This window comes from Primulina tabacum, chromosome 11 (assembly GCF_025594145.1).
Source record: "Primulina tabacum isolate GXHZ01 chromosome 11, ASM2559414v2, whole genome shotgun sequence".
Lineage (NCBI taxonomy): Eukaryota > Viridiplantae > Streptophyta > Magnoliopsida > Lamiales > Gesneriaceae > Primulina > Primulina tabacum.
In genome coordinates, this window is record NC_134560.1 from 36,751,507 (window position 1) to 36,779,372 (window position 27,866).

Consider the following 27,866-nt stretch of genomic DNA (forward strand, 5'->3'; position numbering starts at 1 on the left):
AATAAAAAATAATATTCTTAGCTTAAAAAATAATAATTTTTCATGAATGACTCAAATAAGAGATCTGTTCCACAAAATACAACCCATGAAATCGTCTTACATAAATTTTTGGCATAAGAAAATTGTTATAATTTAATTGAGTAAAATATTTAATACAAGAATTATTGATAAATTTTAAAACTAGAAAATTTGTACTTGCGATTTAGTTAGCACATGAACTTCATGAACTTAAATAGTTTTTAAGTCAAATTACGTTTAATACATTCAATCAAATGCACATTTTTTATTTTAAATTTAATTTATTGATTATTTTTTTAAAAATATATTTATTTACAAAATTATATTATGATAAATAATTACAACTCAAATATACAACTAGTTCTTTTTTATACTGATACAAATAATTAATAAATAAATATCTGTCGAAGCAAAATAATTTCAATTTTTAGTTTTTAAAAATTTGGTATTGATCCGTTGGAATTCGAAAAAATATTTAGCATGAGAGTTACACTCGTGAATGAATGAGATTTTAACATGTTGTTGTATCGATATTTCGGTCGCCATGCCCCGTCAATTTTTTCCGAGAGATTCGTCTTATCATGATTTATAACTTTTATATTGAATAATTTTTCGAATTTCAATGAATCAATAATAAATTTTGAAAAACAAAAATGATGATTATTTTGCTTCGATCTTTCGAAAAAATTATCTCAATATTGTAATGATATATATTTATTTATTATATTTTTATCAATATGATAAAAATAATTATTTGTATATTTGAATCGAATACTTTTTTTTTATCAAATATAATTTTTATATAATTTATTTTTTTAAAATATTAATTAATAAAATAAATTGAAATAATCTTGAAAATAAAAATGTATATCGACTAAATTTATAATGGTAAATGTACTTAACGCTATATAGGTTAAATGTGAACTTGAATTTTTAGGTTAATGGGTTCGAGGTGGAAAATATTTTCGTAAGAAAAATAAATAAATTTTAAATTTATTTCTTGCAGGAGGACGATGGCCTCACACGGAATTTTAGATATTGGCCTTCAGGTAACCCATAACTTAAACCAAACTTATTCCGTTCGCCGATGCTCTAGGTTTTTTCGGTCTGATTAATATTCCGATGCACACATTACGTACTTACTTCTGTAGTTCGCTTTTTTTATCGAAAAATAAAAAATAAATCGTAAATTTTTAAAAATACAAAAAAAAGTAGCGATTTCGTAAATAAATAGGCATTAAAACGCGATAGATAAATCAATTTTATTATTTTACAAAGATAAGTTGTATTTTCGTAAATAATAAAACATCTAATGTCTAAAAAAAGATGAGACCAAATAAAATGATTGATTTGTCAAATTACTTTGATGTCGCTCGGCTTATGAATAATGGGAAATCAAAAGTAGAGCATTGAAGATAACGACATTGGATTCCAAGGTTATTACATTTCGAACAATAGAATTCTTCCCACGACAATAATACAATCAAATCACGAACCACCACGGTCAGTCATTTCATGATATCCATTATGGATAAGCTTCTATGACAGATACAATAGCTTTAATATGTTTCTGGGTGTGTTTTGTAAGACCTGCCTCATTTAGCAAGTGTCTCCACTCTTTACAAGTCCTTTCCTTCCCTCTCTCAGTGTGAGCCGTCATCACCATGTGCAAAACCGTCCCTACTTAACGATGATTTATACATGAATTCCGTCGCTAATATTTTAGGTAAAATAAAAAAATTTATTAATTTAATAAATCTGTGTTGTGAATTGGTACAATCGTGTAAGAGATAAAAAAATTTAAGTGTCGTGAAGTGACAAAATCGTGTAAGAGATAAAATTTTTAATTGTTTTGAAGTGGTAAAATCGTGTAAGAGATGTGAAGTGGTAAAATCGTGTAAGAGATAAAAATTTTAAGTGTTGTGAAGTTGTAAAATCGTGTAAGTGAGAAAAATTTTAAGTGTTGTGAAGTGAAGTGGAAGAAAATGGAGCGAATTTGCAGGTATTTATAGAGAGTGGTGGAAGAAAATGGAGGGAATTTTAGGCGGTATCGAATTTTTGAAATTAGCGACGGTTTTCCTACAACCGTCGCTAATATTAGCGACGATTCTAACTAAATCGTCGCTAATTTCAAATTACCGACGGTTTTGCTTGATTATGTTGCTAACGTTAGCGACGGTTGAAATTAAACTATCGCTAATATTAGCGACGGTTATAGCTAAATCGTCGCTAATTTCAAATTAGCGACTGTTTTACTTGATTCTGTTGCTAATGTTAGCGACTGTTGAAATTAAACCGTCGCTAATTTGAAATTGGCCACGATTTGGCTATAACTGTCGCTAATAATAGCGACTGTTGTAGGAAACCGTCGCTAAATACCGTTGTGTTTTATTCTAAACTCACGCTAATCGACAACAATTTTCTAAAACCGTTATCCATTGTCCAAAAAAACACGCTAATAGACAACGGTTCATGAAACCGTTGTCATAAACGTTCAAAGACAACGGTTTTACAGAATCATTGTCATTGACCCTAAAAACCGTTGTCTTTGACCCCCAAAAGACAACGGTTTTATAATTAAAAAATGATCTACGACAACGGTTTTAACTAAAAGCGTTGTTAAAAAGTTTTTTAACAACGCTTTTAGTTAAAACCGTTGTCGTATGAGTGTTGTTGATTCTGAAATTTCTTATAGTGTTACTATGATAAGGATTTGTTGCCGCATATTTACACAAGTCGACCCCGCCATGTGCGGCTTCAAACGGATAAGCACCTTTCAGCATAGCACGTCCGTGTAGGCCATGCCACGGGGCGAGCATCACCGGGCTGCTTTCGAGCAGGATGAGAGTAGCCATGCCATCTTTCAACAGCAATCGAGATTTCGGTGTCTGGGTGTAGCAGTCATGCCATCTTTCAACATGCCATCACTACAAGAAAAATGATTTTCCGCAGCACATCATCAACAGCGTGCATTAAAAGCACATGTGAATAGTACTTTTAACGGCGTGCATTTAAAGCACGCTGCGGAAAGTAATATCCGTAGCGTGTATTTATGTGTGCTGTAAATATTATATACTTTCCGCAGTGTGTTTTAAATGCGCGCCGTTAATAACATATACATTAACAGCGTGCATTAAAAGCACGCTGCGAAAAGTAATATTATATACTATCCGCAGCGTACAATAATGTGTGCAGTTAATACTCTATGCATTCACGGCGTGCATTAAAAGCATGCTGCGGGAAATGGGTGCGAATTTTTAAATTAGCTTCCGCAGCGTGCTTTAAATGCGCACCGTTAATAACATATACATTAACGGCGGCATCAAAACCACGCTGCGGACATTAAATTTTGCGACGGTTTATTAAACCGTCGCTAACTTTAAGGATTGTATACCATCAACCGTCGTCGATTTGCAATCCGCGACGGTATAATACAAAACCGTCGCTATTAGCCAAGGTGTTTTTTAACCGTCGCTAATAGCATTACATCAGCGACGGTTATATCTTAACCGTGGCTAATAGCGACGTTTTCATAGAAACCCGTCGCTAATAGTCGCATATCTCTATAAATACCCGATTTCTGTTCCGCTTTCTTCCACACAACTTCACTAACACTTAAATTTTTTCCTTCTTATACGATTTTAATTTTGATTTACATACATTATTTTGTTTCAATTTTTGGTTTATTTTTTAAGTGTTAGTTAAAATCATCAGTCAATTTATCATAATTGTATTGTAATTTTTTTTTAAAATTTATGAATTTATTAAAGTTAAATTTTTTTATTTTTACGCAAACTTTAGCGACGGTTTTTAAACTGTTGCGACATTTAACGACGGGTTTTTAACCGTCGCTAAATTTAAATACCGTCGTTAATTTAGCGACGGATTAAGAACCTTCGCTACTTTACCGACGGGTGTTGTCGGTTACGGAAATCATTTAAGTTAAGAAATTACATCATTTAAATTAAGAAATTACATTTCCCTTTGGTCGGCGTTTGCTGGAAGAAATTAACCATGGTGTGAGATACGGTGGAATATTGGTGAAGAAGGAACATCAAAGGGCAATGGATGTCTTAAGGATTGTGATCGATGGATTTGTTGTGGCTTAGGAGCAATGTCCTAATGTTAGTTCCAATTGTCCAAAATTAAGATAACATAATCAAATTAAAATTGGATCGCGTTATCCTCTTGCTAACATCTCATTAACCCAGATCGATGTTTGGACCGCAACACATTTTTTTATTTTATTTTTTATAGCTGTTTTGTGGCAGATTTTTGTACTCCCATTGAAGTGAAAGCAAACATCCACATACTTCGATATATCAACCCGTACATGCTTCTTCTTCATTTTTGTGGTGCTCGTGCTTTTGTTTCTGCTTCCTTCATTTTGTCTTTACCAATGATGTTGCTATGGGATTTTTTTAGAAGAATTATAAAAAGAAAATCTTATTTTCGATTTCGTATATTTGTGTTTTTGTGATTATGATCATTTATGTTGTCGAATTCATTTTTAGTTTGTTATCTTTATTATTATTTTTTTACAATTTTAGTGATCTTTATGACCGAAAGGGCTGTTGTGCATAAACTTACAGGAAAATAATATATTGAGTATGTATCAGAAGTTTAGTGTTGTGCTAAGGTGTTCACAACACACCAGCACACAACACGGCAGCGGAAATTAACATTTAATAAGCAGATATAAATACGATGAATAAGAAGAGACCATAATTAAATTATGAACAAGTACGAATACTTATGCGATGCCTCATGGCAAGAAATTCACTAGAAAATAAGTAATCAGGTTACACCAACCAATACTAGTGAAATAATCAAACACTAAATTTCTTGACACACTAAAGAATTAAATATAAGAATTAAATATCAACCAATAACATTAAAACCAAGATGCATAAACTAAAATCAGAAACACCAAGAACTAGATGATCAACACTCAGAGTCAGTGTTTGTTCTTCAAGAGTTGGCAACACCAATCAGCAACACGTGATTACGCGAAACAATCACTTAAACTCTTCGTGTAAATCTTCAACACCGAACTATGTTCATCAAAGCTTTTTGCACTGCAGATTATTCTTTCTCTCTTCTTTTTTTCTTAATAACCGATCCCCTTTATATATATATATATATATATATTTGTATCGGTTCTTCACCTAGATCTTCATAGATCCTCTCGTATCTATCAACAAGGAAACAAGTATTTAAATATAATCAAACTCTACACAAGGTGTAAGAACCGATTTTTTTTGCATGCAATCAAGAACTATATGGAAATTTTAAGATTTGATTTATTGTATTAAACAAGATATACATATGGGAAAATAATTGATTTTTGGAATCTTAAGTCAATCCAATTAGGACCAAGGCATGCAAATTTCGAAATTTTGGGAAGGGGATTTGCAAGATTGAGATATCCCTCAAAATCTAGAAGATTGAAGCATTATATTACAAGCATTTTCGAAATCCTACAAGATTATATGACTAAATATTGTGATGGGTAGATACATGATAAAAAGGAAGCAAATCATCAAGGGTTGCTCAAAATCCTTCCCATCTAGCAACCATATTTTTAGCCAAATCAAGAGCAATGGATTAGGGAATAAAAAAACCTCAAAACCTAGGTAACTCAATTTTCGAAATTGGGCAAGGATTTAGAGTTAAATTTGTGAGATATGGCATGAATTATGGTATGATTTGAGTGCCAAATTTAGACCTTTTCCCTCACTATAAATACTCCATCATCCCTACTCATTCTCTACTCAAGATTTTTGAAATTCCCTTGCTGAAATCTCGAAATTCAGCAGCCTCTCTATAGCCAAACTCTGCCCAAATATCGCCCCAACATTAGCCTTAAAGTCGAACCGAAGCGCTGCCCGGACAAGGAGCGAGGAACGATCTAAATCCCGAAGCCAATCATCCACGTTTTTAGCAAGAAAATACACTGTAAGTGGGCTGTTTTAAAAATTATAATTTCGGTTTATGCATATGTGAAAATTTTCGGTTTTGTTGTTTTAAAAATACGGTCGAGCACCGTCGTTCCGTCTATACGTTTTTACGAAATTTTGGTACGTTATGTTTGACACTGTGAGGATTCCCTGAAAATGGGTGGAATTCCAACATATGGCCCTTAACAGTGGGATAGAACTGTTTTATGGCCTCGCCCCCTTAGAGGATTAAAACTTAGGGACTGACGTCAGTAAACCGTTAAAGGTGAAAAATCGCAGTGTTATTACGTTATGGAATTTACGTTACGATTATGAAAAGCATGCTGTACGTTTATGATATGTTTCGAAAATGTTATTAAATTGGTTATGTTGTGTTCAAAGTCCCCCATTTACTGAGTATTCCCAAATACTCACCCCCCTTACAACCCTTCCCAGGTAAGTCCGAAGAACAGATTGAGGAGGAAGAATCCGAGCAGTTTTGGGGATGGTGAATGTTCAAGGAAATCGATTATGTTTAAGTTGTTATTAATTAGATTTACGTTTCCGCATTAAAACTCTGTCGTCTTATTTAATTCGGTATTGTAAAGACAATTGTTATTTCATCGAGATTATGATATATAAACTGGTTTCGGTTTATACTGTGCTACGAAAGGCTTGTTGTTTTCAATTGTGTGATTGCTAAACGACGCCGGTGTCAATCCCGAGTTTCGGGGCGTGACATTTAAGTGGTATCAGAGCCGCCGGTTCATAATCCGAGTGGAAAAGCCGATTTTTGGGAAAAAAAAACAGAAAATTTTTCGGATGAATTTTGACTCGAGGCCGATGCTACCCCCTCCGAAACGGCCCAAAGATCGAGACTCACGACCCTAAAGTCGTGAGCACCAGGCTGAAATCGCAAAAATCCTTCGTTTAGGCCTCCGAAACGTCGTTTTTGCCGTTTTAGGAAATATTCGTAGACCCTATAACTTCTCGTAGGAAATTCCGAATTCGATTCCGTCAATCGTTCCAGAATCCTCTCGACATATGCTTCGAAGCCATATGTCAAATTCCAAACTTTTCATTTTTGGAAAAAAAATATATATTTATTTAAATTTCGAAAATTTCATATATATTGCATATTCTCACTTGTTATATACTGTCTATTTCGGATTCTGAGCATTTCCATTTTTATTTTCCAGGAAATGGCTCGTTTTCATGTCACTGCCCGTAAGAAAGTAGCCCCGATTACCCATAGGGAGACTATTCAGTTGGATCACCACCAGCATCGCACCCGCGCTCAGGCTGCTATACATTTAAGGGAATTGGCTATAGGACACCAGGATAGGACTATCGGGAGGCTGAGAGCTAGAAATCTTGAGAGGAGGCATCAAGTGGAGAATCTGACTACCAAGCTGATGGCAGCGGAAAAGAGGATAGATGAAGTCTTTGAAATGTTCGAGCTCGTTAAGGAACATAACTGCGAACTGCGAGAGTCATTACAAATAACGATGGGTCAAGCCAAGCAAGCTAAGGAGGAATTGGACAGACGCACCATAGAACTGTCTGAAGCCCGTCAAGCCCGGCTGAGGGATAAGAAAAAAATTGAAGAGTCTTGGAATGTGATCATGCAATTATCCGAGAATAACCAGAGGCTATCCAAGGAGGTAGACGAAAGGAAAGCAAAGGAGAAGGAGCTCATCCAGAAGAATAAAGCAAACTGCGCATATGCAAGAAATGAATTGAATGACGTGATAGGAAAGATTCTGACCCACAGGGAAGAGATTGTTGAATTGGAATCGGAAAATCAGAGTCTTCAGATGCAGCTTGCAGAGTTCTTAGACCCAGAGATGCCTGAAGATCCCGAAGAGGAAGAAGCCCCACCTGACGTGGCCATGGGGTATGGAGAGATAGCGGATTAGAGCATTTTAGTGAACCATTCTTAGTAGTCTATTTCCATGGTTGCTACATTTTCTTTTCTTCAGTACGATTTGTTCATTCAGTTGTATCCTTACGTTCGAAAATTAATAAAAGTATGATTATTTATTTATCTCAGTCGTTCATCTATATTCAATTTATTCTTACTTATTAACTTCAGTTGTGCTAGCATAACTCATTTATCCAATTTTGTCGTTATGCACGTCAAATTCTTAGAAGCGTTTAACTTGTAGGAAATGGCCGGTAGACCACCAAGACAAAATCGCAACCCCCGTTACGCTAACAACAACAACAACAACAATGCCAACGAAGAAGGCAACGTACCTCCACCTTAGTTCAGTCTTAATCAAGCAGACTTGATGGCCATAGCCACGATTGTGGCAACAACACTGCAAGGGTTAGGGAACCCGAATGCCAATCAACCACCACCACCTCCACCACAGCATGAAGTCAAGTTCCATTATGAATCCCTCCGCAAAAACAGGTGTCCAACCTTCAGTGGGGATGCCGACCCCGAAATTTGGCTAAAAAGCGTGGAGACTCAGTTGCGACTATTGGAAGTCCCGGATGCACTGAAAGGGGACGTGATAGTGCCTTTCCTGGAAGATCGAGCAGGCAAGTGGTGAGAAGCAATCTCGCCAGCCGTGACAGCTGCAGGACCAATCACGTGGCAACGTTTTAAGGAAGCTTTCCTGAAACAGTATTATCCCGCCGAGTTCAGACTGCAAAAACTAAGTGAGTTTGAGAATTTCAGTCAAGCTCCCGACATGTCAGTTGTAGAATACACCTCCCAGTTCAACGCCTTAGGATCTTATGCTCCGGAAATCATGGCGGACGAAGTTCTGAAATTACACCGCTTCAAAAAGGGTTTGAACAGCAGAATACAGTCGGCTTTGGCAGTCTACCAACCTGCGAACTTCTCAGACCTGATGGGCGCAGCTATCCGAGCTGAAGCTGATATCCAGCGCAGAGAGAAGGAGATTAGGAACAAAAGGCCTATGAATGATCAGTCCTCTCATGGCAGTCAGCCGTTCAAGAAATCGAACCATTCCGGTGAACCATCTAAAGGGCCTTCGGCTGCCTCAGGTTACCAGGCCATTAAGCCTTGCCCAATTTGCCACTTACGACACCTGGGAGAATGTCGTAGAGCCAGCGGCGTCTGCTTTGGATGCGGAAAACCAGGACACCGTATGGCAGATTGTCCAGCCGCCAGCAACAAAACAACTGGACCAGGTAAAAGAGACGGGTCGAGCTCAGGGGCGAATGCCAATAAACCACGGGAGAACAAACCAAATGCCAGGGTGTTTGCCATAACGCAGGAGGAGGCAGGTGATGCAAGCGATGTTGTGACAGGTACCATATTTTTTCAGCAAGTGCCTGCTTATGTGTTATTTGACTGTGGCGCTACGCATTCTTGTATATCTAAGAGATTTGGTAAGAAGTTAGGACGTAAGCCCGATAAGCTAACCGAAGAACAGATTGAGGAGGAAGAATCCGAGCAGTTTTGGGGATGGTGAATGTTCAAGGAAATCGATTATGTTTAAGTTGTTATTAATTAGATTTATGTTTCCGCATTAAAACTCTGTCGTCTTATTTAATTCGGTATTGTAAAGACTGTTGAGGATCGGGTTGAGTTTAGAAGGGGGGGGGGTTGAATAAACTCAATGGCCAACTTATTAAATTCTTTCGAATGATGTGCTAAAATCCTGTTAGAGATTTTAACGATTCTTGTTCAAGTATAAAGACCAGCAGATCACAAGATAATGTGCGGAAAACGATCTGTTGGTTAGTGGGTGAAAAATGATAAAGCCGAAAAGCAGTAGATAGCACAAGGTTTGTTTCTGAAAGTTCGAAGATGAATCTTCTACATCTCCCCTTCTTCTGTTTCCAGAAGGTATCACTAAAAGACTTTAGTGAATACAACACAACAATTGTACACACCCACTTCAATAGGACTTGCCCTTCGCCTATTGAAACTCTTAGCTTTACAACTCAACTTCTTGAATGATCTTAAATTCTGGAAAAGACTCTTTTCCAGTTACAAATTCTTCTATCAATGAATTGATGAAATAAATAGCTTAAGAAGATATAACTGAAGTAGCTAGCACAATATGATCTCAATGATCAACAGTATGCAATGAAGCGTGTGCTGCATTTTTCAGTGTTGAGCTCTTTAGATAACTGAAAGTTCTAACAATGCTCGAATGATGTTTTTCAATTCAGATTTTTGTTCAATACTTCATTATTCTTCACAAAATCCTTCATCTCCATATATAGGCTCTATTCAACGTTCAAAAACTGAACGGTTCTTTTCTTTTTGGTGGTTTAGCTTTATTGCTTAAAATGGATCCTGTAGAATACATTAAAAGTAATCAGTCGCAGTTCATACCAAAAATGGTATACAGTCTTAAATGTTCTTGTATAGCATTTAATGGCATTTAATGAAGCAATAAATGCTGGTATCACGTTAATAGATCAACGATAATATTTAGATACTTTGAGATACGCAAGATTCTGTTAGTGTATATTTCGAATTTTGTAACCTTCTAGTTCTGGTTTTAGCTAAGAAATTATTTAAGCAGGTTTTAGCGCGATACAAGTACTTCTGGTTTACAACATCTACTGGTTCTACTGGTTTTGTACTTAATCCAACATCTACTGGTTTTTCCTTAGCATCTCCCCAATAAATTTAATTCTAACAATTTCTCCTTTTATGGTGATGCCAAAACCTAGATGTTATGGGTTAGTAAAATAGAGATAAGAACGGATTAGATAGTCAAAACAATTTATATCCAGAGAAAATCACATAGACACAAAGAAAAATTAGTTTGTTCCAATATCCCTGAAGATGGCTTCATCTGGATTTTGATCCCTTCCAGTTGGTCTGCTGCTACTTGCTCCAGTTCTATCGTCTTCCCCCTTTTTGGCATCATCAAGAAGGACCCTAGCAAGTAATTCATCCATTCTCCCAGATAAGTTGTGAATGCCATTTGTCAGCATCTCCAGATAAGGAGTCTGATTAGAAACTCGATCATTAATAGCAGTGAGCGTTTGAGATTGAGAATCAATCTTGGCATCCATTAGGTCCATGGTGGTGGAGATTGATCGAAACATTTCATCATGCTCGGTGATCCTGGTAAATATATCAGATTGAGCAAGCGCGATCTGACTGGAACTTCTGGATATGGCCTGTCGAAAGACGATGGTCTCAGCATGCATTTTACTCAGAGATTCCACAGTGTTCTGTATTTCCTTAGACATGCGTTCTCGAAATAATTGAGCATCATGAAATTCGGCGGCATTTTCATAAGATATCCGCTTGACTAAGTCTGAAAGATTTACAAGATCCCTTTGGAGAGCATCAATTTGGAATTCTAGATCAAATGGTTCCGTAGCTGGGGAAGGAGTCCTTGCTTGCAATCTTTGTCTAATTTCCTCCATTCGGGCAATGCGCTCAGGAGACTGCAAAGAAGGAATAGAGAATGGTGCAGCTTCTGCTTGAGTCGTAACAGCTGGTTCTGGTCCAGCAGAAGGTCCTTCTGAAGCAGTAGACTGTTCTGTTGGCCCTTCGTCTGGTTGCTGCAAAACAGCAGCAGGTACAGATACAGCTTGTGGCTCAACAACAGAGGGTGAAGTATGCAACAAAATTGCCATATCAGCTTGGTGAGCTTCTGAAAAATGCTCAAGTGCTGGAAGAGACGATGAAGCAGTAGTCATAATAGTAGCACTGGCAGCAGCAGTTGCAGTAGCAGTAGCAGATTCTGGAGAAGGATCAGTAGTAGTAGGAATAGCTTGAAGCAATTTATCTTGTGCTGTTTGGGTCGGCATAATCGATTCGATTACCTCATCAACAGAGGCCAGATCATGTACAGAGATCAGAGATGAAGATTGAGTAGGAACTTCTACTGGTACAGGAGTACTAGAGACCTTGACTTCAGGAGAAGCTTTGGTCGGTTCCTCAACTGTCTGATTCTTCAAAATTGCGGAGACAAAAGTGAGACTGAACTTTGGAGGCCGAGAAAAGGCCTTTTCCTTATCAGCAATTTGTTCAGAAATAATTGTCAGCTGCTCCGACAAAATTTGAATGACATTCTGGTCATGAAAAGCAGTAGGACTTGCAGAGTCAAAATTTGACTTTAAGGTTTTCAGAACAGTGTCCATCTTCTGCATTTTGAATTTTTCCAGAATGTAATTGCGACGATTTATAGCTTCTATCACATTTCGTGTCCCGGTAGCATCAAAAACATTTTTCTCATTTTCTACTGTTTGAGCATAAACACCAGTAGTTTTCAAAAATGTGATTGGGTGGTAGACTCGTACCTTAAGCCAATCGTCAAAAAATTTCATATCTTCTCTGGTTGAGATCTCAACTTCTTCCAGATGTAGATTTATTACTGTTTGGATTGAGGAGGGAGCCACCGGTGATTCAGACAACTCAGTAATCTTACCTTTCCCTTTTCCAGAAGAGGCAGAGACTACTGGTTTAAAAGCAGAAGAACCAGTAGCTGATTCTCGAATGACCAAACTAGAAGTTGGTCTGAAGCTTTGAGCAGATGAGGGCCCTGATTCAATAGGTTTGGCTTTGGTGGATGAAACAACAGATGGAAAAACTTGGCGGAGAGGAACATTCTCCAGTTCAGAAAGAACCGCTGTTTTCTTGATACGGATTGTTGTGCGAGGCTTCTTCTTAGCTGGGGTGGGAGGCAGTGAAGCTTGATGAGTGAGTGCTGCTGATTCTCCAGATTCTGTTTTGTCAGAATCAGACAAGACCACAACTCTTTTTCGTTTAATTTTCTTCTGTCCCTCAATTTGAGATTCTCCAATCTCCTTCTTAATGGCCACAAACTCACCAACGGTTAGCTTTGGCCTTAAAGCAAGCACGCTATCAGCATCAGTCATTGTTACCGAAGAGCCATCCTCTTCTGCTGTTCCAAGAAAACCAGCATCTTTCAACATTGTACTGATTTGTACAGCAAATCCAGTACTTTTCCTGAGAATCATATCCTTCATAATGCGAAACAGAAAACGTCCTCAATCCACTTTCTTTTCTGATGTGATGGCCACCATCACTTGAACATTTTCTTTTGTTAGTTTGTCAAAGGTTCCAGCCTTAACTAACAAGGCTTTTGCTACTATATCAGCGAGTACCTGGTACTCAATTTACAGTAGCTTTTTGAAGTAAGAGGGTGAAAGTTCTTCTCCAGTGGCTGAAAAATTTGTCAAGGCGATGGACGTGTCTTCCTTTGAAATGTCCGAGAGCTCGGAAAGGCCAGAAATCGATAGGAAGAAAGTGGAACCCAGAAGTGCAGCATCAATAGAGATCGATGCATCTCCCTGTGTATAGGTAATCTTGCATTCCACAACTTCTGCTTTGGCATAGAAATCCAGAAGAACAGACTTGTAGATAACAGCAGGCGATTCCAAGAATATTCGAAGCCCAGACTTTTCCAATGATTTGAACATCTTGACAAGATTCTCATCCTTAATAGTGAGAACAGAAGCAAAATTCACCTGATAAGCATTCAACGTATATGCTGCGGCCATTTCTAAATTTGAAAGAGAATAGAAGTATGTTAGCAGTAGATGCGAAAAAGCAGTAGAGACAAGGAAATAATTTGAGTTCGTAATGCGTAGTGAAGAAAATGAACGGTTAAAGCAAAATATACAGCCGTCAGTGAACATAGGGACACGTGTCGATGTGTTAGAAGAGAGAGAGGCAAAAGTGTCAGTTACTCTACTCATTTTAAAATATTTTAAAAATTGGCGGGCTGTCCGAGGCGGTTGCTAAATAAACAGAAGCTGATTTGTCATTTTATGATAATATCTACTGGAAGTGGATAAGATGCTGAAACAAATGCAGCACTTCAACAACTTCTGGTAGGTATATTGTTTTATCGAAAGGACAAATCAGTTTCTAATATAAATGCCATAAAGATGTTCCCCCTCAATTAATGCAGTAGTAATGGATATTAAATACTAAACGACTCTTGGCAATCTTTCAATTTAAACCGTTGAATTTGAACAGTCGCAAGGATCCTTATCTCCTTTGAATATCACTATAAATACCTACAAGGGTTAAACAAGGTTAAGTAAACATAAAAATCAAATGAAAGAAGAGGTAACAACTGATCCGGAAGCAGAAGCAAGAATGTTCATAAGACAGCTTGCTGCGATTTCTAAGAAGATGTTGGAAAAAGTTGTTCTGCACATAATGATCCTTGGATCATACTCCTGGAGTTGTAATATTAACAATAAAAAAGATTGTTTGCTTTCATTGAGATTGATATGTAGCATCGATCCCTTCCAGAAGCATGCTAATGCAATAAGAGAGTGCTGGTGGATCGATAATGCTAATATCATCTATAATGCCCTGTAAAGTATCTGATTATATATTAGTGCTGACAAGACCCAAGCTTGCTAGATTCTTTGCAAGACCTAAGCTTGCTGGATTCTTTTCGAAAAAGACTCTCCTTCTTCTGCTGAAGTACTTTGCAAAAATACTACAAGCTGCTGATATTACTGAAGACATAAGCTTGATTAGTCTAGAATTTCAGAAGACGTTTCGATTGTCTTGAGATTTCTGTAACTTTCGCTTTGTTTAATGTACTGGAAAATTTCTAATAAAATTTCAGTTGAAGTACTTGATGTTCCTTTATTCCTTTCTGCAAACAACTCAATGTTAGAAGAATAAAATGAATAAATGATTAAGTTCAGAAGGAAGTAAGTCGTCTTATGATAGCTTCTACTGGAAACTGAAGAAAACCTTGTTTTGTTAATGAGACAAAATACCTTCTGCATCTGACACAAAATCACAGAAGATCAGAATAAAGTTCTACCTAAATTAGTGCAATTATTAAATGAAAATACTTGGTAACTGAACCGATGATAGCTTGATATGGGATGTTTCATATATATATCTACTGTAGTCAAGACTTTCTCGAGCTTTGGTGCATGATTTTCATCTATAAATATGAACATGGGGTAAACCAGATAATCATTCTTTAAGAGAAATGGCAAGAGATAATAGTCCTGATTTGGCTGATGAGTTTATGAGGGAGGTGACCGTCGCAAGAAAGAAAGCAATAGAAGACAAAGTGCTGAAGAAGACACTTGCTACCTGGACTAAAATCCAGGAGCTTAAGTCTTCCTTCGAGAGTGGGCGAGCATCTTCCACCAAGGAGTTGTTAATGATGAAGAAATATTATCGATGTCTCCATAGTGCTGATAGTGCAGACGTCGTCTCTGATGGTGGCGTCTACCTTCCCATGCTCTTAAAGGAGCAAAAGACTCTGAAAAAGATTGCTTTTTCAGAGGAGTTTCTACGTACCTCTACTGGAGAGCTGACCACTTGGTTGGCATTCTGGAGAGTTTACGTTAAAACAAAAGTGAGAAATGTACGCCCCCGCTTCTATTATTTTTAATGAAATTTTATGTCTACTGATTATCTCTATCGTTCAGCTTTTACCTTCTGCAAAATTAAAAACTGAATAATCACAGAGGAAAAGTTAAGCCATAATATAGATGATGATAAATAATCAAGTTAAATCTATTAATCCAAGTGTATTTCGAAAGTAAGAAAACTTATTCTCAGGCAGAGGTTTTGTAAAAATGTCTGCTGCTTGCTGATCAGTAGGAATGTATTCCAAACGAATGTTCTTCTTTTGCACATGATCTCTGATAAAATGATGTCTGATATCAATGTGCTTAGTTCTGGAATGGAGTACTAGATTATGTGATATAGCAATTTCACTGGTATTGTCACAAAATATTGGTGATTCAGAGGTTTGAACTCCATAGTCTTTGAGTTGTTGCTGTATCCAAAGTATTTGAGAACATCAGCTTCCAGCAGCAAGATATTCAGCTTCTGCAGTAGACGTGGCTATGGAAGTCTACTTTTTGCTAAACCAGGAGATCAACCTATCACCAAGAAATTGACAAAAACCACTTGTGCTTTTTCTATCCAGTTTACATCCTGCATAATCAGCATCTGAGTATCCAATAAGATTAAACGACGAGTCCTTGGGATACCAGAGGCCTACATTTTGAGTACCCTTAAGATATTTTAAAATTCTTTTACCAGCAATGTAATGTGATTGTTTATGGTTTGATTGAAATCTAGCACAAATGCAAACAGAAAACATGATATCTGGTCTACTGGCAGTAAGGTATAACAATGAACCAATCAAACCACGATACTGAGTTACCTCTACTGAAATTCCCCCTTCATCTTTATCAAGTTTAGTAGATGAGCTTATAGGAGTGGAAGCTGCGGAACATGTTTCCATCCCAAACTTTTTCAGTAGTTCCTTTGTATACTTAGTTTGGTTTATGAAGATTCCAGTATCAAGTTGTTTGATTTGAAGTCCTAAGAAAAATGTTAATTCTCCCATCATGCTCATCTCGAACTGGTCCTGCATTAACTTAGCAAACTTTGCACATAATTTGGGGTTAGTTGACCCAAATATGATATCATCAACATAAATCTGAACTAACAATATGTGTTTGTTTTGGCTAAGGTAAACAAAGTCTTATCTACAGTACCAACGGTGAAACCATGATTAATGAGAAATTGTGAAAGTGTGTCGTACTAAGCCCTAGGTGCTTGTTTCAGACCATACAATGCTTTATATAATTTAAAAACATGATTTGGTAACAAATGATTAGAAAAACCTGGAGGCTGTTCAACATAGACTTCCTCTTGTAGTAGACCATTAAGAAACGCACTCTTTACATCCATTTAATATACTTTGAAGTTTTTGAAAGCAGCAAAGGCTAAGAACATTCTGATAGCTTCGAGCCTAGCTACTGGTGCAAAGGTTTCATCATAGTCTATTCCTTCTTCTTGTCTGAATCCTTGTGCAACCAGTCTTTCTTTGTTTGTTACAACTGTTCCTTCCTCATTTAGTTTGTTTCTGAATACCCACCGAGTTCCGATGACAGCTTGGTGAGAAGGTCTAGGTATTAGAAATCAAACTTTATTCCTCTCAAATTGATTCAGCTCTTCTTGCATAGCTTCTATCCAACTGGGATCCAGAAGAGCTTCTTCAATCTTCTTTGGTTCATCTTGAGAAATAAAAGCAGCATGCATGTATTCATTTATCATCTGTCTTCTAGTCTTTAGTGGAGCTGCTGGATTTCCAATTACCAAAGATGGAGGATGAGATTTTCTCCAAATAAAAGGATTTAGATTGTCTTCATATAAGGCAGTAGATTGTTTTGGAGTATCGACTGCTGGTTCTGGAATGTCAGCTGCTGGTTCTGGAGTATCAGCTGCTGGTTCTGGAATGTGAATGTCTGGTTCTGGATTTGAATATCCTTGACACTTGCTTCTGCTTCATCTTCACTGTCTAATTCCAGATAAACCCTGTCTAATCTTTTACTTAAATTAGATATGTTAGTAATCTCGGGAACACTGCTGTCTTCATCAAAGACAACATGAATAGATTCTTCAACATTAAGAATTTTATTATTGAAAATTCTAAAAGCCTTACTAACTGCTGAATATCCAAGAAATAAACAAGTGTCAGATTTTGAATCAAAAGCAGCTAAATGATTTTTGCCATTATTGTGCACAAAACATCTACAACCGAAAACATGAAAGTAAGATACGTTCGGTTTACTTCCTTTCCATATTTCATACGGAGTCTGATTGTTTCTCTTGTTGATCATCGTTTTGTTTTGTGTGTAGCAAGCTGTATTAATAGCTTCTGCCCAGAAGCGCTGAGAGATGTCTGCATCTGCTAGTATTGTTCTAGCAGCTTCTTTAAGTGTTCTATTTCTCCTCTCAGCTACTCTATTTTGTTGAGGCGTCCTGGCAGCTGAATATTCATGATGAATGCCCTGTTCATCTAGATATATCTCAAGAATCTTGTTAGTAAATTCAGTACCTCGATCACTTCTGATTCTAATGACAGAAACTGATTTTTCATTTTGAATCTTTTTCAGAAGTTTGATCAGGAGGTTACTGGTTTGATCTTTTCCAGCAAGAAAAATTACCCAAGTAAATCTAGAGAAATCAACAACAACAACAACAAGGGTGTATCTCATTCTCCCTAAGCTTATGATAGGGATTGAGCCAAATAAGTCCATATGTAATAATTCTAAACATCTTGAGGATGATTTGCTGCCTTTATTTTTGAAGCTAGATCTTACTTGCTTACCAAGTTGACATGCAGAACATACATGATTCTTAATAAATTTTATGTCTGGCAATCCATCGACTAAGTTCTGCTTTTTGAGATTGTTGATAGACTTAAAATTTAGATGATTCAATCTTTTGTGCCACAACCAGTGTTTATTACTTAGAGATGCAACTAAACATGTAGGAGCAATGATATGATCTATGTTCCATGAGATTTTATAGGTGTTGCCTTTTCTTACTCCGGTTATAACAGTAGAATCATCAGCATTTTTAACCGTGCAAGTGTGCTTCTGGAATGCTACTGAAAATCCATTATCACATAATTAACTAATACTGATCAAGTTATAACAAAGATTTTCAACTAAGAGCATATCCTTAATAGTGATGTTACCATGGATAATCTTACCCTTACCCACGGTTTTACCTTTTGAGTTATTCCCAAAGGTTATCTCTAGTCCAGCACAACTTACTACTTCTAATAGTAGACTTTTCTGTCCAGTCATATGTCTTGAACATCCACTGTCCAAATACCATGTTGAGCTACTGATCTTGGTTTTCTTCACCTGTTCCTGCAAGCACAAATTTTAGTATCTGGTACCCAATCTATTTGGGTCCAAGCCTTATTAGTCCCTTTGGAACCCACATTTGTACAATTTTTATACTTCGGGTATCCATGGAGGTGTGTGCAACAGAGGGTCTGTTGTTTCTAACATTGTGCATCTTAGTATGTTGTTCTTCCCTTTTGTTTCTGTTGTCTAGCCTGTATCTCTTCTGAACAGGTCTAGAATTGTAGTACTGGTAGATTTTAACCTTCACAGGAGGTTGTCTTCCTGAGTTGAATCCTCTTCTGATTCTAGAACTCTGGTCAACTTTTTCCTTAGGTTCAACATAACCCAGACCATAATGCATCCTTTTGTTCATCTGATTTACATTCCTTTCTACTGAAGCAGTAAGTACTTCTGGTTTCTGTACCACACTGGATTTCACAAAGTGAATATACTTCCCTTTGCACATATCCAGTTTTGGCTTAGTATTCGTTTCAGAAGTGCCTTCATTATTACAAAATTCGAGACCACTCCTGTCTCCATATTGTTTCTGTAATTCTTGCATCTTTTCCAGTGAAATAGAGGACTTGTTCCAAACATTTACCAGTAGTGATAACTTCTGGTTTTCAGAAAGCATCTTCTGGTATTCTGCTTTTGCTCTTTCATTCTCCGTTTTTAATTTACTCATCTCAACTTGTAAATCATTATAGCTGTCTACTTGCAAGCAAGTTAACTTACTGTTCTGATCTTTTAAGTCCTGATTTTCGATCTTAACTTCCTCGAATGATTGAGAAAGTCTAGAATACTGTTCTACCATGTCGTGTAATGCTTTGACTAACTCAGTGCTTGTAAATTCATCAGAATCAAAGTCAAATACCTCTCCATATGTCGAGGTTGAATCGGTATTTGCCATCAGACATTTGATCTCATCTTCATCACTTTCACTCGAATGGATTTCAGAACCACAAGATTCAGAACTTGAGTCTGCCCATTTGGACTTACTTTCTTCTGCAACCATTGCCTTCCTGTCTCTTCTGGTCTTTTTATCATTGCGTTTGACACCCTTCTTCCTCTGGTCATCCTTCTTTGGTTTTGGACAATCAGCAATGAAGTGTCCAACTTTTCCACAGTTAAAGCATGCCATATCACTAGGTGATGATTCCTTTTTGAAATTGCGGTTGGGACTTTGAAATGTTCTATGATTCTTTCTCATGAATCTGGAAAACTTCTTAACAAATAATGACATTGCGTCATTGCTTATTTGTTCAGCACTTCTCTCAGAAGTGTTTTCTAAAGCAGTAGCAGAAGATGAGCTTGGAGCAACTGTAGTAGTAGAGTTAACAGTAGCTGCGAGAGCTTTGGTTGGTGGATTTGCTAAGAGCTCTTCTCCACTTCGAACTTCAAGTTCAAACTCATATGCCTTTAAATCCGAGAACAAGTCGTGCAGTTCTAACTTGTTGAGATCCTTGGAAGATCTCATTGCCATTGTTTTGACGTCCCATTCTCTGGGTAGGCCTCTCATTACCTTTAATGCAATTTCTCTATTGCCAAAGTCTTTCCCAAGAGTTGAGAGTTCATTGACGAGGCTGCTGAATCGTTCATCAAATTCATTCATAGCTTCTCCAGCCCTCATCTTCATATTCTCAAACTTCTGCTTGGCTACAGACAGTTTGTTTTCCTTTGTTTCTTCGTTTTCTTCACAGATCTGAATTAATTTTTCCCAGATTTCCTTGGCAGTATGGCACATCTTGATTTTGCTGAAGGTATTTTTGTCGAGTGTCTTGTATAAAATGTCCTTCGCAACGTTGTCAAGATTGGCTTTCTTCTTGTCCTCACTTGTCCATTCATATCTTGGTTTTTCAAGCATATGAGGTGCACCTTCGGTGATAGCAATAGCTGGATTTGGCTTTAAGATCTTTAATGGACCATCAGTGATGACATACCACATGTCATCATCTTGAGCCGCAAGATGAGCGTGCATTCTGATTTTCCAATCATCGAAATCTTCTTTTGAGAACATTGGAACTTTGCTGAAATGAGCCATGTCTATTAAATATTTTTCAGAACAAGAATAACTCTGCTCTGATACCACTTGTTGAGGATCGGGTTGAGTTTAGAAGGGGGGGTGGGGGGGGGGGGGGTTGAATAAACTCAATGGCCAACTTATTAAATTCTTTCGAATGATGTGCTAAAATCCTGTTAGAGATTTTAACGATTCTTGTTCAAGTATAAAGACCGGCAGATCACAAGATAATGTGCGAAAAACGATCTGTTGGTTAGTGGGTGAAAAATGATAAAGCCGAAAAGCAGTAGATGGCACAATGTTTGTTTCTGGAAGTTCGAAGATGAATCTTCTACGTCTCCCCTTCTTCTGTTTCCAGAAGGTATCACTAAAAGACTTTGGTGAATACAACACAACAATTGTACACACCCACTTCAATAGGACTTGCCCTTCGCCTATTGAAACTCTTAGCTTTACAACTCAACTTCTTGAATGATCTTAAATTCTGGAAAAGACTCTTTTCCAGTTACAAATTCTTCTATCAATGAATTGATGAAATAAATAGCTTAAGAAGATATAACTGAAGTAGCTAGCACAATATGATCTCAATGATCAACAGTATGCAATGAAGCGTGTGCTGCCTTTTACAGTGTTGAGCTCTTTAGATAACTGAAAGTTCTAATAATGCTCGAATGATGTTTTTCAATTCAGATTTTTGTTCAATACTTCATTATTCTTCACAAAATCCTTCATCTTCATATATAGGCTCTATTCAACGTTAAAAAACTGAACGGTTTTTTTCTTTTTGGTGGTTTAGCTTTATTGCTTAAAATGGACCCTGTAGAATACATTAAAAGTAATCAGTCGCAGTTCATACCAAAAATGATATACCATCTTAAATGTTCTTGTATAGCATTTAATGGCATTTAATGAAGCAATAAATGCTGGTATCACGTTAATAGATCAACGGTAATATTTAGAGACTTTGAGATACGCAAGATCCTGTTAGTGTATATTTCGAATTTTGTATCCTTCTAGTTCTGGTTTTAGCTAAGAAATTATTTAAGCAGGTTTTAGCGCGATACAAGTACTTCTGGTTTACAACATCTACTGGTTCTACTGGTTTTGTACTTAATCCAACATCTACTGGTTTTTCCTCAGCATCTCCACAATAAATTTAATTCTAACAAAGACAATTGTTATTTCATCGATATTATGATATATAAACTGGTTTCGGTTTATACTGTGCTACGAAAGGCTTGTTGTTTTCAATTGTGTGATTGCTAAACGACGCCGGTGTCAATCTCGAGTTTCGGGGCGTGACACAAGGTATAGTATATCTTATGGATAAGTTCCCAAAGTATATTGAATAATTCCCGAAAATAGGATTATCTATATTTAAGGAAACAGAGGAATAAATTAGTCTAGAAATGAAAACAATAAAAATAATAATTGAATTTGAAATTGAATTAGGAATACACAATTCCTTTCAATCTCCTTCTTTTTTGCATTTATGGACAAAAACTTCCAAAAGAGATGATTAACCAGTTCGCAACTACCCCTGAGTTATGAGAATGCATCTCCCCCTGAATTCATGTTAGTTCAACATAGTAAACACACTTTTATTCAACACAAGCATGAAGGAAGGATAAACACATAAATCAGACACCGAACAATCAAGAAAATCAGCAATCTTAATTTGCAGAAGCTTCAACAGCCTTATCATTATCATCACTTGGCACTCCCTTTTTTTGGCCAGAATGAATTCCAACCTCAAGAAGAAGCCGGTAGTCAGCGATCAGATTTTCAAAATAAGCGATTGTGGCATTGGATTGAGTGATCCGCTGGGTTGCAAAGGAAATGGTATCATGAGCCTGTTGAATCTGTTGGAGTCCGAAGGTAATTTGTGCATGTATTTTCGAAGTGGTAAGTTTGATAAAGTCTTCAGACGTAGATGAGGAAGATTGAGCGGTGTTGCCAATTGCCAACACCCGAGGCAACACCAGCAGTGGATGAGGGGACACTCTTGTCATCCTCCTGTGCAACATCTGCAGCAGACCAAGGAAGATCTACCTTCCGATTGCCTTTTAAAAATGCGGGGACAATTTTCAGTGATTTCCCCATTTTAACCAGGGGTTCCTCTTCCTCCCTGTCAAACCCTTGCGTCTCAAGAAGACCATAAATAAGATAGGGAAAGGGGAGCCGTGTAGACTTGAGTCCTCCCTCAGCAAATTGGAGGATCGTCAGAAATACATGCTTGCCAAAATCAAATCTTCTACCTGTACCAATATCGTACAGAACAAAATCCTGAGGCCTGGTAACCACGGTGGTATTTGATGAGGGGGTCCAATTTCGGATGGCCGTCTTGTGGAAGACTGAATAGAACGATGTTAACTTCGCAGCTGCCAAGCGATGTGGACGAACAGGGAACTTGGTGATGACACCTCTAGTCAGTACGGTTGAGATTTCATCATTGTCAACAAGGGGTTGTCTTCAGTGATGTTTGGAGTGCCGTAGTGTTCATTGATAGAAGCCAGAGTGAATTGGTAAATGGCATCACGCAGGAAGACTCGTCCATAACGTGCTGAAGCATCATCACCGACTGCATCAGTGAGATTGCAATAAAATTCTCGCACTGGTCTCTTGGCATAAGGCAGAGCAAAGCTGACAGTTGAGAGGAATTGTCGATTCTAGAGGAACAAGAATACATTGTACCGTTCATATACCTTAGCATCTACGTTCTTTTCTTCCAAAAATTCACGGTGGGCATATAGATGCCATTGACTCACAGCAGCCTCAGAGTAGAATGCATTGGAGAATGCAGTATCAAGATCATAGTCTTCATCAACAACGTTGTCCAGGGTGTTGTCAACATCAATGCCAACAACCGCTGTAACAACATCATCGTCAGACTTGGCAGCCTGACCAGAGTCAGTATCAGTCCTTTCTGTTTCGGATCCAGACTCAGATCTCGATGGAGTCTCTTCAGTTGATTATGATGGAGCTTCATTCCCTTCAGGCGTCGATTCATATTTAGCTTTTGCTTCCCGTAGACTGTTAAGAAAAAATTTTGGACCACCTGGGCTAAAGCCCGGGTGAAAAGCATTGACAAGATTTTGCATCGCTTGAGAAATTATACGTTTTTTGGTTGCAGTAGAAGAAACAACGACAGGCTGGCTGCCAATAATTCCTGGAAGTATGTAGAGTGCACAACCACGAACTAAAACAAAGAAAAAAAAATACACTATATTAATTTTGTAGCATGTAAAAATTAAATATTTCACATAAAATAGAAGAGAAGCATAAATTTGCATACATACCATATTAACAAATCGGCAAAAACTTGTGTGAAACGGTCTCACGGGTCGTATTTGTGAGACATATCTTTTATTTGGGTCATCCGTGAAAAAGTATTACTTTTTATGCTAAAAGTATTACTTTTTATTGTGAATATAGGTAGGGTTGACCCGTCTCACAGATTAAGATCCGTGAGACGGTCTCACATGAGACTCACTCTAACAAATTTCAATAATTTATCGAAATAATCATATAACCGTACTTGAAATACGTGAACGCTTATTAAATAATATATAAACATCGATACCATATCATGATAATATTTGCATAAATATCTCATTATCTAGAAAGTCAAAATCTCATAAGATATTATACACAATCAAATTAACAAGGAAAAGATAGTATTACGGAAATCATTTAAGTTAAAGAAATTATATCATTTAAATTTAAAAATTACATTTCCCTTTGGTCGGCGTTTGCTGGAAGAAATTAACCATGGTGTGAGATACGGTGGAATATTGGTGAAGAAGGAACATCAAGGGGCAATGGATGTCTCAAGGATTGTGATCGATGGATTTGTTGTGGCTTAGGAGCAATGTCCTAATGTTAGTTCCAATTGTCCAAAATTAAGATAACATAATCAAATTAAAATTGGATCGCGTTATCCTCTTGCTAACATCTCATTAACCCAGATCGATGTTTGGACCCCGACACATTTTTTTATTTTATTTTTTATAGCTGTTTTGTGGCAGATTTTTGTACTCCCATTGAAGTGAAAGCAAACATCCACATACTTCGATATATCAACTCGTACATACTTCTTCTTCATTTTTGTGGTGCTCGTACTTTTGTTTCTGCTTCCTTCATTTTGTCTTTACCAATGAAGTTGCTATGGGATTTTTTCAGAGGAATTATAAAGAGAAAATCTTATTTTCGGTTTTGTATATTTGTTTTTTTTTTGTGATTATGATCATTTATGTTGTCAATACATTTTTAGTTTGTTATCTTTATTATTATTATTTTTTTACAATTTTAGTGATCTTTATGACATTAATGCAAATTTGGCATCGATATTTCGTTGACCTAGTGTCTAGATGATATTGATGTGTGCGGTGACATATCAACACTCATAATAATAATAATAATAATAAGTAAATATACACCACAAAAAATAAAATGACAAAAACTTGTGTGAGACGGTCTCACGGTCGTATTTTATGAGACGGATATCTTATTTGGGTCATCCATAAAAAAATATTACTTTTTATGCTAAAAATATTACTTTTTATTGTGAATATCAGTAGGGTTGATCCGTCTCACAGATAAAACTTCGTGAGACCATCTCACAATAGATTTACTCAAATAAAATTAGACAATCAAACATACAAGTTCAAAATTATAATTTTATCTCTTAGAAACATAAAATGGTTTTGCAAAAGTATGGCAATCCTCAAAACCACTTGGCAGATGGAATGTTTTTTAATTATATAAAAAGAAATCCCATCCGCCCACTTGGTTTTTGAATAACCCCGATAAAGAATATAAACATGCAAGCGATAAATGCACAATATCTCACATCATTGTCTTTCGATTGTATACACTATCGCCAAATATTTTGGTGGATTTTTTGTCCTCCCCAGACAATTTCTATAATCTGTCCATTCTTGTAATTTTTAAACAAAAATTCGAAAAATCAACAATTATTTAAGACAAATTGGCAGGATATCGATATTTTTCAAATTTTCACTTTCATTAGTTTTTGAGGGAAACTTGTATTTGTGGTCATGTGTATTAGCTTCTTTATAATTTTAGTCATCTAAATTAATGACAAAAATGGTAAAGAGACAAATATAAAAGATCAAAATGTAATAATTTTTTTAGGGTTTGTTGAATATGCTCTTTACTAATTTTAGATGGAAAAAAATGAGCACAATGCGAAGTGATTCACCTTTAAAAAGGAAATAAAAAAGAAAAGCTATTTTAAGATAATAAAATTAAACATATAAATAACAACATAATTATTACATTTGGTGGATGTGAATTCACCACAACTTTACAATTTATTACATCACACACTTTTGACCAAATTTTGCAATGAGGATGTCATGGGTAAGCTTCTATAACAGATACAACATCTTCAATGCGTTTCTCTGTGTATTTTGTAAAGCCAGCCTCGTTCAACAAGCATCCCCATTCTTCCCAAGTTCTTTCTTTTCCTTTCTCCGTGTGAGCCATCATCACCATGTCCAACGCCAAACGAACCTCGCTATAATCATCAAACCCTTCGCCTACTTCGACCACCGCCTCCACGATGATCACCTTCCCCTTGTCCCTAGGAATCGCTTCCATGCAATTTCGCAGTATTTGAATGCATTCTTCGTCGCTCCAATCGTGTAACACCCACTATATATATATATATATATATAAAATCAAGAATATAAGCGTTTTAATTTGTGGTTTACACCCTCTATTTATATTTTATACATACATGCAACTTGTTATGTGTATCAATAAATATATATGTTGGAGAAACGTACCATAAGAAAAGCGGCATCGCCCTTGGGAACCATTTTGAACATGTCGCCACCAACATGCTCCACACCTTCACGATGCGGTGCGACAGAAATGACATGCGGGAGATCGTAGTTAACCCCTCGAATCCAGGGACAAGCCTTCACCAAGGCGTTAAGCGCCGTCCCATCCCCACCACCAACGTCCACCAAAGAACTGATCCCCTCGAACGCCTCAGGATACCGATCAACGATTGCTGAAACAGCCAACCTAGCATGGCATGCCATTGCATCATTGATTAATTTACTATGATCAGGATTTGCTGCCGCATATTTCCACACGTCGACCCCGCCATGTGCGGCCTCAAACGGATAAGAACCTTTCAGCATAGCACGTCCGCTTAGGCCATGCCACGGGGCGAGCATCACGGGGCTGCTCTCGAGCAGGATGAGACCAGCCATGCCATCTTTCAAAAGCAATCGAGAATGTGGCGTTTGGGTGTAACAGAGTGATGATTCATCGTCTCGAATAATCCGAGTCTGCTTGAAGAAACCGTGGTAGATCAAGTATCTCATGATACGGTGGAGGGCAGAGGAGGAGCAGTGCAAGGCGACGGATAGCTCCGGGAGCGTGATGGATCCGCCATGTGATTCAACGGTCTCAGATATTTGGAGTTCTATAGCACATTTTAGTACTGCCATTGGAGTGAAAGCAAATACATACTTCCATATATCCACCTGGGCAGCTTGTGTTTCTTTTTCTTGGAGTGGTGATTGTGTTTTGGCTTTGGATTCCATCCTTTACATTTCTTTATTATTTGCTGTGTGCAAGAAAATGTATGCAACCACACACAATAAATAGAAGTGAAGTAAAGGAGACACAATTTATTATTTTGTGTGAGCTAAAATTTCCATGTATGTCTGATAAAAATTTACCACGTTTGTTCAAAAAGGAAAAAAACCAAAATTTATTAACGTATATCTTGATTTTTTATTGGAGGCTAAGAAATTATGATTATTTTCTTTATTCAGAAATAATAAACAAACTTTGAAAATGAATACATACAAACGGCCTATAAATAGAAAAATAGGTTATGTTTATGGAGAGTCCTGTAATTTGTAATTTTTTCACCTCTGTTATTATTAACAATAAATTTGCATTTTTATAAGTAAAATAACTTGCATTTTTTTTTTATTTTTGGTCGTGTTACTGTGAATTTTATTTTTAGTTCTGTAATTCGTATATTTTTCACTTTTGATTTTATCTAGACCGTAATTCGTCATGTTTTTTGATATAAAAAAGACATGGCCTAACTAATTATTAAATAGATTACTAAAGTAAGTGAATAAGATTTGATAGAATCACGCTTATATAAAATATATGACCAGAATAAGTAACATAAGATTTGAGAGTGGCACCTGAATCTAGCATACATATGATATCCTGGACACTCGTTGATGGGCATGCACACATGAGTG

At 36.9% G+C, this 27,866-nt stretch overlaps 2 protein-coding genes across 3 annotated transcripts in view; both read right to left on the bottom strand.

The window, feature by feature from the left end:
- Nucleotides 1-1,422: 1,422 nt before the first annotated feature.
- On the bottom strand, nt 1,423-27,192 carry LOC142519405 (flavonoid 4'-O-methyltransferase 3-like). Of its 2 annotated transcripts, XM_075622410.1 has the most exons (3): nt 26,415-27,192; nt 26,136-26,280; nt 1,423-1,698 (listed from the first exon to the last, which is right to left on the bottom strand). In XM_075622410.1, exons 1-3 carry the CDS (start codon nt 27,183-27,185, stop codon nt 1,544-1,546), a joined length of 1,071 nt encoding a protein of 356 aa, XP_075478525.1. In that variant the 5' UTR covers nt 27,186-27,192; the 3' UTR covers nt 1,423-1,543. The 2 variants fall into 2 exon arrangements, with proteins under 2 accessions (XP_075478525.1, XP_075478524.1); XM_075622409.1 differs by lacking the exon at nt 1,423-1,698 and having other exon boundaries at nt 25,958-26,280.
- The window catches only part of LOC142519404 (flavonoid 4'-O-methyltransferase 3-like), a 52,565-nt gene continuing 50,598 nt past the window's right edge, over nt 25,900-27,866 (bottom strand). Inside the window, exon 3 of the transcript XR_012813767.1 lies at nt 25,900-25,928. The gene's annotated coding sequence lies outside the window, so the exon portion shown is untranslated. The remainder of the gene's footprint in view (nt 25,929-27,866) is intronic.

Coding starts and splice junctions, on each gene's coding strand:
- LOC142519405 (XM_075622410.1), bottom strand. CDS start 27,185: ATGGAATCCAAAGCCAAAACACAATCACCACTCCAAGAAAAAGAAACA. Junction 26,281..26,414: donor GCGATGCCGCTTTTCTTATG/GTACGTTTCTCC, acceptor ATATATATATAG/TGGGTGTTACACGATTGGAG. Junction 1,699..26,135: donor TGATGATTATAGCGAGGTTC/GTTTGGCGTTGG, acceptor ATCGTTAAGTAG/GGACGGTTTTGCACATGGTG.